The sequence below is a fragment of the Centrocercus urophasianus genome, unplaced genomic scaffold, assembly GCF_019232065.1.
Source record: "Centrocercus urophasianus isolate 14NV4802_14NV808 unplaced genomic scaffold, USGS_Curo_1.0 seq_1387, whole genome shotgun sequence".
NCBI classification, from domain to species: domain Eukaryota; kingdom Metazoa; phylum Chordata; class Aves; order Galliformes; family Phasianidae; genus Centrocercus; species Centrocercus urophasianus.
The window spans coordinates 803-11,676 of NW_024884572.1; the positions used below are offsets into that span (position 1 = coordinate 803).

The window sequence follows — 10,874 nt, forward strand, 5'->3', positions numbered from 1 at the left end:
GAGCTCGGAGGGAGGAGGACCGGGCTTTCCTCCTCATCTCCTCACGCAAGGTTTCTGCCTTGGATTTCAGCACCCTCGCAGCACACTGTGGTGCCCGTGCAGCTCCGGGTAGCCCTGCCAATGCAGGCCCGGGAACCCTGGGGAGGGGAGCACCTGGCTTTACAAGGCCCCCTCTGTAAAGCGCGCGTTTCACGGCGACCAAGGAAAGAGCCACGGTGTTTGGGGATGGGGTTGGGGTTTATTGGGTATAGGGAAAGGGTAATAGGGAAAGCGGCGACGCCTTTAACAGTGTCACCGTGAGCGTCGCCAACAGTGAAAGGTGGTCCTCGTTGAGCTGTTGGGTGACACTTAGTGGATGTCTGGCTCCAGAATCTCACTGCTGCTGGATCTCTCGTGGTCCTCGTCGACGTGCCTGACCACGACTCTCCGGACCTGAGGAGTTCAGTGTAAAGCTCAGTAGTTTTGTGAGCGCAGAGACACGCAGCGCAACGCTGCAAGTCTGTCTGCAGTACGAGAGAGTGGTTCTGCTCACGCAGGTCTAGAGAGAGCAGGCTCCTGGTCCCTGTGATGTAACTGCAGCCCTTGTGGCCAGTCCCGATCTGGGGTAGCCTGCTGTGGGGCTGACTGACCAGGCACTGAGTCAGGCGGTGGCTGAGACTTCGGCCCGGGCAGATACAGGCTGTGAGAGCGAGGTGCTCGGGGCTGTGTGTTCTGGGAGGAGAGGGAGGGACTCCGGTTGGAGAACGGAGGGCCGCCAGACACTGGCCGACACCTCAGACCCTTCCGCCTGCAGCTGCCTGAGCTGCACTGGGAACCTTCGTCCCCAGCGCCCGCTGGCTGGGTGTCTGTGCGGAGGTCTCCAGCTCCACCGCCAGCCGCTCTCCATCCCACAGGCCCAAGAGGGTCTTCCCTTGGCTTGCTACGGCTAGCTGTGACACGCTGCTTACGGGAGCCCACTTACCACTCTGCGTGACGCCTTCTCTGGCTTTGGTCCAGCAGGGGGTGCAGGTCTGTGCTCCGCTCCTGGCAGATGGAGGAGGCCAGGTGCGTGTGTGGATGGCCGACTCCACCACAGCACTGCAAGCTCACTGTAGGCACAGAGCGGGAGGGAGTGTGAGCACAGGGAGACCGGCCTCCGGCTGGGGCTCCCAAGCTTGGTGCCTGCCACCACTGCTGCAGGTGGCCGTGCCGAGAGCCCGCGTCCAGGAAAGGCCCCTCTTTTGCCCTGGTGCTGCAGGGGGTGGGAGAAGGGCAGTGTGGGAGAGCAAGCTGCCTGTCTGGAGAGCTTTACCTCTGGAGCCGGTCCTGCAGATCCTTCTCTGCGTCTCTCCGGCCCTGCTGCTCACGGGACACCTGCCCCACAATGAGCTTCACCACCTCCCGCAGGGCCTCATCTGTCCTCGAAGAAAGCTTCCTGCAACAGCGAGCACAAAATCCGTCTCACTCTTCAGCCGTGACGCCCCTGCCTCTTTCTTCACCCAGCCTGTTCCACGCGTGGCCCCACTTGGCCCCACAGCCACTCTGACGCAGGACGACTTCCACGCGTGGGCTGCCTTGGGCTCCAGAGAGGCTCGTGGCATCGGGCCCTAACCACGACCGTATCCACGGCCTCAGAGCTCTCAGGGCGCTGCGTGCGGCACCACGACTCAAAAGCTGGCTTCCCTGATCCACAGCACAGGTGACTCACCACCCCCTGCCCCTGGCCTCGGGTGCAGTTGGTGCACGCTTACCGTTTAGGCAAAGCAGCGCTGTCCCAGAAGACTGCGCGCGGCTCTTCCTCGGCCTCTTCCTGCTTCCCCATCATCCTCTCCCTCAGGCTGGGGGTGGAGCTGGAACTCTCTGTCTCGCTCCCAGACAGAGAGATTGAGTATTCTTCCTCGGTGACAGAGGTTTCCTGCATAGGAAAAGACACTCAGCGCTGTGGTGCTGCTTCCCAGCATGCAGCTCCCCGCAAGACCATTCCAGTGGGGACTGCAGTGGGGCAGGAAAAGAATCAGGAGAGGGACCTCAGCACGCTCTTGAGGCCATGTCTCAGCGTGACCAGGGCTTTGTTACAGCGCCCTGTTGGGTCCTCTTGCTCACAAAAGGCAGCAGTCCCCCACCAGGCGCTGCTGCACCACCACTACTGCTCTGGCCCGGGTGCCAGAGGCACCATGCAGTCTCAGCTCCCCTGGATGGGAAACTGCTGCTGCTTTCTTGCAGGGATGCAAAGTACCTGGGCCGCTGGCAGCTTCACTTCTTCCGGCTCAGCTTCCGTGTCCTCCTCTTGCGACTTTTGCTGCTCGCCTTTTTCTGCTTTCTTCCCTTGCAACTTTTGCTGCTGCTTTTTCTGCGTCACTTTTGGAAATTTCTTCTCCTGCACCTCCTTCTCCTGCTTCACCTCCTTCACCTGCTTCACCTCCTTCTCCTGCTTCACCTCCTTCTCCGGCTTCACCGGCTTCACCAGCTTCACCTGCTTCACCGGCTTCACCGGCTTCACCTCCTTCACCTGCTTCACCGGCTTCACCGGCTTCACCTTTTTCGCCTCCCTCTCCTTCCTCACGTTCTTCCCCTTCTCCTTCCTCACATTCTGCCCCTTCACCACCTTTCCTTTCTTGGTCTCTAGAGCCTTTGCTTCGAGGTCGGCCTAAATGCAACAACAGGCAACGTTAGTCTCTGTGGAGGCTGAGGGCTTTCCCCTCCTGACTCCATTTCACCCTCTACCTCCCGCCTTTCTGGTCTGCTGCCAGGCTCCTGCGGACTCGACTGAAGAGCCCTTCTGCAACAGCCAGGAAAATAAACAACCACTAAAGGGCTAAAGGCAGCTGGCAGCTGGCAGTTCTAGACAAGCAGTCAGGAACACCCCCAGATCAGCTCCTGGGGTGGCTTGCGGGAGGCTAACGGCAGTGAACAGCTTATTCCCAAACGCCCTGGCTACTGATCTCTCTTCAAGCGAGGTGTCGCGTGAACGCGCAGCAAAGAGCGCTGTGAGAGTCAGTGATGCTCTTCTACAGTTCACTGAGACAAATGTGCTGCAGCAGTCTGTGCCACGTACCATTCTCTTCTTCTCCCTCGCTATGGCAAAGAAGTCCACCATCCTGGGACCCACCAGAGGAACTACTTTCTCTTGCTCTTCCTTTTCTGGCAAGGATCTCCTCGGGATGGCCGGTAGCAGCCTGTAAAGACACGGTGGGGAGAGTTGACAGGAGGGCAGGAGGTGCTGGGTCTGCGTTGCGTGCTTGAACGTGTTTCAGCAGCCTCCTCAGCAAAAAAAGTCTGCAAGAGCGCCCAAATGACTGAGCTGGTCTCTACCACTTCCCTTGGAGACCTGGGAACAGCCTGCGGCGCTGACAGCAGCCCGCAAACACGCTCACTCCTGCTCAAACGCTCCTAGGAAAGGAACACCCTCATCCCTTCCCGGGACGTTTCCTGTCCCTTTGGGCACCGGGCTCGGCAAACAGAAAGGCCCGGTTCGCTTCCATCTGAAGGGAAGCAAGAAAGTCTCTGCGCTCTCGCGAGGAGCACTAGCCATTAGTTACCCAGCTCAGAAGGGATGCTACGGGGCGTCTGTCATGCAGAGCTGCTTGAATCCATACAGCCTCTGGATCCGGGAGAAACTTCGCTCCCACGGAGGCAAGAGCGTGGCACCGCCCGCATTTCCATGGCCAGGAGTCTCACCTGGTGCGAGGCTCTTTCTCCTCGGCTGCCTGGTCTCTGCCCCGCATTCCAGTCGGTGGCGGTAACCTCTTTGGAGGAAGCACTGCGCGATGAAGGAGGCGCGTCTCGCAAAGGTCCCCTAGAAAGAGGAAAGGGGAAAACTTCAAACAGCTGTGCTTCTGGCAGGGTTTTGGTCCGACTCCTCATGGCTGTGGGGCAACGCTGTTCCCTGGGGAACGCTACCTGAGGCCTTCATCCGGTCTGTGTGCTGAAATGGGGGAGGCCCTGGCAGTTGCCGGTGGTCTCAAAGAGCCATCGTGGGGAGGGACTCGTTTAGCACAAGAGGAGCTGGCTCTTTCATCTCTTGATGCACGTCCCACGCACACAGCTTTGCTACTGGGGCGTGCTCACACCAGAGGAATTGCTTTTGAGACATCGGAGAATACGAAGGGAAGCGAGGGGAGGGATTTCCAGGGCTGGCAGGACAGGCAGCCGAGTGGAGGCCACTGGGAAAGTGTCCTCTGCTGGGATGATCCCCGTGGCCACTTGTGATGGAGGGCTGCCCTGAGAACTCTCTTTGCAATGGATCACTCAGGCTTTCCCATAACGGTACAAAGAGTCACCGGAAGCGTCTCATGCTCTTCCGGGCGCCCTGTGGTAAGGTCAGCTCTAACCGCCTCCAGACGAGGAGGAAGGCAACACAGAGTCCCCCGATGGCAACCCACGGGTCCCTCACCTTTCCTGCCTCTTGCCCAGCCTTGCCCACGTCTGGTCTTCACGTGGTACTTCAGGTCCACCTTTGCTGTGTCGGGCGTTTCAAGCTCGATCTCGTGCGTGTACCTGGAAGAGGAAGCAGCGGGCTGAAGGAAGGGCAACGCTTCCCCTCGCAGCGTGACCCAATAGCGGAGCGACAGAGACAGAACGCAGAGACGCTGTAAGGCCACGCTTCCCAGAGCAGCTCCTTCTGGAGAACCGTACCAGGATCTCCAGTGCCTGGAGGGGCAGGTGAGGCCCGTCGGTACGTGCCAGTGTTCTTCTGTCCTTGCTGTGAGAGCAGATGAGCTCCCAGCCAATCCCCCTGCCTGCTCCAGAGGAGGAAATATTCCCCTCTCGCTCAGAACAGACCGGTTGCTCCCCACCCAGTTACCCAACAGCCCTTTTCGCTCTCTTCTTGCCCTGCGACTTTCTTGCAGATTAACGTCCTCGCAGCTCTGAAGGCTCAACCCCACGCCCCCCGCCCGCACCTCTTTTGGGTGGCACTGCGCAGCAGCGACGGTATGAGACAGAGCTCTGCGGAAGCCCACCACGCTCGAGCTCCCGTCTGCACAACCATCTGTTCCTCCTCCAGCCCTTGGGTCCTTAGCGATACCCACTCTCATTTGCCGGACAAAAGAAGCCCAGGGAAAACCAGAAGGAAGACTGGCCTAAATGCCCCCTGTTGTCAGCAACAGCCCCACCTGGTTTCGACTCTGGCACGGACGCAAAACGTCACTTTGCCACGCCACGCTCCTCCAAATGCCACCCAACTGAACTAGAGCGAGCAGGGAGTTCCCTGCCCACTTTTCAGGCCTCTCAGCACCGCAAAGTACCGTGGCGAGTACCATCTCACTCAGGCGCGGGGGGCAGGAGCAAGCATACTCACATTGGAAAGACAGTAACGTGTCCGGAAGCCGTTAGGGAAGCCGCGCAGGCATTGCGTGAGATGACCGCCTTGCTCATTTCTGGCACCTGCAATCAGAACGGAAACAGACGATGGGAGGTGGGGACACTGGCAATGGCTGGCAGCTCCAGTCTCTCTCAGCCCAACACGACGAGAGCCGCCACAGGGAAGGGTCCGGGCCTCAGCAAGCCTTGCTGTGCCTGTGCCTCTGCTCCGTGCTCTGAGCTGGGGCTGCGCAGTGACGCGCACCGTTTGTCCCTTGACAAAAAGCGAGGCCTTTTGAGGGCGCGTATCCCCGCGCAGAGCCGGGCCACCTCACGTACAGGAAGAGCTCTCCAGAGCCCGCTTTCCCGCACACCGCCAGGAGCCCGGGTGGCTGGAGAAGCATGGCACGCCAGGAGAAAGCAGTCCCCTCGTCCCCGGAAGGCGTTTCAGAAGAATCAGAGGTAGTGCTGGGAAAACGCAAGACCTACCCCAAGAAGAGCCTGCAGCGCCTCGGCAGTCCCATTGAGCTTCCCCAAGAAGTCCTCGTAGAACTTCATCTGGACACGCTTCCCTTCGATCAGCAGCATGCCAACATCCCACCAAACGAAGGCCACGTTCTGCCTCTTCCCTATGCAGGCGCTGAACTGGCAGACGGTCCTTTGCACGCAAAGCCGCGCCGCGCCTTCAGAGATGCCGGTTTCCGAGGCTATCTCATCATAAGGAAGTTGCTGATACTCGTCGTGTCCTGGAGAAGCGAGAGGAGAGGAGCGTGAGCACTTGGGGAGCCACGGGCAGGCCACGCTCAAAAGCCAGCAGCTTCCAGGCCCTCGGGCAACGCACTGCTGTAGTCTTTGAGATTGTGAGGCGGAACCATTGGTACGTCTCTGTGGAGACACTGAGACGCGGAGCCGATGAGACCGGAATGAAACCTGCTGCTGAAGCAGCTGAAGGAGTGTGCTGTTACCCTCTGCTGCCATTTGCAATGGCAGTCCGTCACACTGTCCCCACCAGAGTGCCAGGGCAGGCTCCTCTGTCAGACTCCACTCTTCCTACCTGCAACGTCTACGTGGTCGTATCGGAGGTCGTGGTCCTGCGCAAGAGCCTTTGCCAGATGAAACACGGGTCTCTCAACAAGAACCACATTGTTCTGCTGGTTGACCACGTGCTCTCTGACAACGGTGAAAGCGCCCAGTTCAGGAATGCTCACAGCCTGAAAGAGGAGAAAGGGCGGATCAGAAGAAGTTGTGCAGGGAATGACGGAAGACTATTTCCCTCTCGCCCCTCCTCCCCGTGAAGAACCAGAGAGCGCAGTCTTCTGGCTCATAAAGACACAAGCGGGGCTCCCAAACTTGCAGTCACCCCCACAGGATCCCTCTGACTCTGCCGGCAGAGGAAGGAAGCACGCAGGCCCAGAAAATGCCCAGCCCTCTTTCCATCATTAGGCCTGGAGCCCCTGGCGTTTCAGAGCTGACGGTGGAGCCAGCCTGCGGCCCCCGTCTCGCATCGCGGTGCCCCTCTGGAGCGCGGGTCCTGCTTCCACGGAGGGCAAGAATAGCTGCACTCCGTGGCAAATGGGCTCTCGGGGCTGAATCAACCGCGAGAGGGACGAAGGGAGTAGGAGGCAAGTCCCACCTGGTAGAGAGCCAGCTGTCGGCCGAGATAATAGGATGTGCTGAACCAAAACTTAGCGAGCTCTGCAAAACAAAAGGAAAGACACGTCATGCTCCCAGGCGGCCACCTCCAAACCCTTCAGCACGCCCAATTCCCGCCACAGGAACGGCGCGCTGCTGAGCCTTCCGAGCCATTCGGTTCCGCCGGCGGCTTCTGCTCGCAGATCCCCGGGAAGGCAGGGGCCAGGCCGGGAGCAGAAGCCAGCAGTCGCGCCCGCCCGAGCGCTCCTCGCACCCTCGGGCTGCCAAGGCAGCCGCCTTCGCGCCGCAACCCGCCCTGCTCAGCCGTCCCCGCCTCCCTCCCTCCCTCCCTCAGGAGCAGGGCTTCCACACCTGCGCTCAGAGCTGTCACCGGCCCGACAACACGCGCGCGCCGCCGGGCCCGAAGGCCTTACCAGACTTCCGGATCTTCTCCGCAGTCGGAGTCGAGCGGGGTCTCGAGAACAGGGAGTTCGCCATCTTCCTTCCCCCCTCGCCGCAGGTCAACGACCGCGGCGGGCGGGCGGGCGGCCGGCCAAACGGCCCTCCTCCTCAGCCCTTCGCCCCTGCCCTCCTGCTTCTTTCTGCCTACTGCTCCTCACGGAACGGCGGATCCTCCAGAGCACGGCGGCGAGATCAGCTCCTCGGCGAGCGCCCGGAGCCTCGTCGGCCTCTCTGGGAAATGGGGGGTCGGCGAGCTTCGAGGCGGCGCTCACCGCTGCGACGCGCGCCGTGCCATTGTGAGCTCAGGCCGCGTCACAGAGGGGCTGCCGCGCCCTGCCGTCAGAGCGGGCTCCGGGCAGGGACGCCTTCGGGGAGCGGGCCTGCGGCAAGCGGGCTCTCCTGAGCGGGAGAGCGGCGAGCTGCTGGAACGGGCTGCCTGCCCGGAGAGGCTGCGGGCAGAGGCCCCGTCCGGCCCCGGAGGCGTTCGAGGCCGGCGCGGAGGCGGCCCGCTCCGCCGTGACATGGGGAGGTCGGCGGAGATCCGCGATCCTCGGGGCGCCTTCCGAGCCGGGCCGTTCTGCGGTTCCGCGGGCCTCCCGGCGCTGCGTCGCGAGCGACGGGGCCTTCGCCTGGGCGCGAAGGGGCTCGCCCCGAGCTCCTCGCTCGCTGCGCGTCCTCGGACCGAAACGCCGGGCCGGAACCGCCGACGGCTTCTGGCCGCCCTCCCGCGACTCCTCCCGCCTTCGCCTGGGACTCGGACGCGGCGGGCTTCGGGCGGAGGGCGGGCGGGCCCCGGTGGCGGCCCGCGGGAGCGGAGCCCCGCGGCTTCCCTGCGTCCGATCGGAGCAGCCCAGGCGGCTCTGGCGCGAGGACGCGGGGGGGAGGGCGCGGCGCGGCGCGGCCTCTCGTTCCGGCGACGGATCGCGTGCTTTGGAGCCGCGGGCCGAAGGCGGCCCTGCCCGGAGCCGAGGCTGCAGCGCCTGAGGCGCGGACTCAGGTGTGACCGATCCTCAGCGTCTGCTACCAGTGCTCACGGCACTTCTGTACCTTCACGGCCTTCCTGTTCCTGGCTTCGCCAGCCGCCCCTACACTTTTCCCAGCCGCCCTTAGGCGCCAACAGAGCGTTCCGCAAACGGCCTTCAGCCCTTCGTGCGGGCGCTCATCCACTCACAGCCGCTCTTTCTTCTTCCTCAGCTGTCCTCGGTTCTCGTGCCGTTTAGCTTGCTCCACAGCTGCTGCTCCGAACGGTTCTCCTTGTCTTCCCACAGTTCCCCCCTTTCTGTTTATTTGCAAACTAGAACATAATAACACCAATTGTCTTGCTAAAATAATGGGTGTAACTCAATCGAGCCCTCGACTGACAGTACTCCGATCGTGAGAAAGGAGGCAAGGCAAACACAGCATAATGACAAGAAACACTGTCAGCCCACTGAAAAGAACAACACACGTTTGGCTGCAACCCAAGTTTCTGCAACCTGGAAATAAATCCCTGAGGGTCCCGTTCTGTGTAACTGGTTAGGAAAAGGTCTTCAACTTTTGCATATTCTGATGGATTCTGATTCTGAACGATCACTAAAGGTGGATGGGAAAGTTGCAGGAACAGAACACTTGTGAAGGTACAGAAGTGACGTGAGCACGGGTAACACACGATGAGCATGCATCAAATCCTGTTTAACTCGCATTCGATCCACTACTGAAATAAAAGAAGCACACAGCAACCTAGATAACGCCTAAGAATTCCAATTCTTGAGACCGCATTGACAACACAGGGAAATCACCCGCTACATCACACCATTACTGACGTTGTTATGTGCAATGCAACACATGTTACAAAGCAGTGCCAGCAAGCAAGAAGCACACAATCCCAGTCATAAGGGATGATGCTACTTTCTGCCTTGAGAGGAGGACGAGCACATCGTGCTGGAACCCACGTGGGGCCAGTCCCTGTGGAAGCACAAGCATATCCACGACCCCAAGCTATCAGCGGACAGGGACCTTCCCAGCAGCGCGGGGCCGTGCTCCGAACGTTGACCACTGGCCGTTCCTCGAGCACTGGGCAGGCCCCGAAATGACGATCCACACCAGTTGCATCTGTGTGGTGACGATTCAAAACAGTCAGCACAAGCAGAGCCTTGCATAATCTTTCTCGTGGCGCGTGTCCCGTATTCCCCTTCTTTGTTCATTACGAACGGACTGCAGCGTTTGATGAGTGTGCTCGATGACAGCTTGTGCAGCGGGAGAACAAGGGATGCCTGCAATGCGCCGAATTCCCACAGAAGAGTGTGGGAAAGCAGCTTTGCGTTCCCTTTGCTGAAGGAACTGGGGACCAGGTTTCCAGATTGCTGAAAAAACGGTTTCGTAGAAAGGATAACAAGGAAAATTATCCTTGTTAGCCCGTGTCCACCAACTTCATCATAGATTTTGCCTGTGGCCCAAGACAATTCCTCTTCCTTCATTCAGGGCGTTCTTATCTTGCGCAGTCCTAAGCTGATGACCAACTATTCTGCTTTCCACATTGTCGAGACAACATGAGTGCCAAGCAAGGCACCGAGGCCAGTAGAGAGGATGGAGAAATGGGTAAGCAAATTTACCAACGTTTTCTGCCAATCCTGTGTACGTGGCCCCTTCGTATCAATGCCTTTGCTGTTTCCTGAGCTTCTGACCTCAGCAACTAGCAGAAGAATTAACTGAACGTGTGATATCCATGCTGTTCTTTCTGCTTCTTGCGGGTGTAATACGCTGTCCTTGCTGTTTCTTGCAGAAATCATCCTTTGTTGAAATTAAATAGCGCCGTCATAACCCCACATATTGGAACTGCAACAGTTCACCCGGGCGTCCTGGTGGACGACAGGTCGGCCGTGAGCCAGCAGTGTGCCCTTGTGGCCAAGAGGGCCAACGGCATCCTGGGGTGCATTAAAAAGAGCGCGGCCAGCAGGTCGAGGGAGGTGATCCTGCCCCTCTACTCTGCCCTGGTGAGGCCTCATCTGGAGCACTGCGTCCAGTTCTGGGCTCCCCAGTACAGAAAGGAGACAGGGATCTCTTGGAAAGAGTCCAGCGGAGGGCCACAAAGATGGTGAGGGGCCTGGAGCATCTCCCTATGGAGAAAGGCTGAGTGAGCTCGGTCTGTTCAGCCTTGAGAAAAGAAGACCGAGAGGGGAGCTGATCCAGGTCTATCAGTATCTAAGGTGTGGGGGTAGAATGGCGAGGCCGGACTGTTTTCAGTGGTGAGTGGAGACAGGACAAGGGGAAACGGCCGGAAACTGCAGCATAGGAAGTTCTGCACCAATGTGCACAAGAACTTCTTTACGGTGAGGTGACAGAGCGCTGGAACAGGCTGCCCAGGGAGGCTGTGGATTCTCTTTCTCTGGAGATGTTCAAGACCTGCCGGGATGCCGACCTGTGCGACCTGCTGTAGGGAACCTGCTTTGGCAGGGGGTTGGACTCGATGATCTCTGGAGCTCCCTTCCAACCCCTACAATTCTGTGATGCTGTGATTCTGT

At 59.7% G+C, this 10,874-nt stretch overlaps 1 protein-coding gene across 1 annotated transcript; it reads right to left on the reverse strand.

The window, feature by feature from the left end:
- Positions 1 to 231: 231 nt before the first annotated feature.
- Positions 232 to 7,453, reverse strand: LOC122157462 (coiled-coil domain-containing protein 81-like). The gene is made up of 13 exons (XM_042813123.1): positions 7,347 to 7,453; positions 6,914 to 6,975; positions 6,335 to 6,491; positions 5,770 to 6,026; positions 5,279 to 5,364; positions 4,373 to 4,476; positions 3,658 to 3,775; positions 3,035 to 3,155; positions 2,216 to 2,626; positions 1,731 to 1,894; positions 1,292 to 1,414; positions 962 to 1,088; positions 232 to 432 (listed from the first exon to the last, which is right to left on the reverse strand). Exons 1-13 carry the CDS (start codon positions 7,408 to 7,410, stop codon positions 349 to 351), a joined length of 1,878 nt encoding a protein of 625 aa, XP_042669057.1. The 5' UTR covers positions 7,411 to 7,453; the 3' UTR covers positions 232 to 348.
- Positions 7,454 to 10,874: the final 3,421 nt, after the last annotated feature.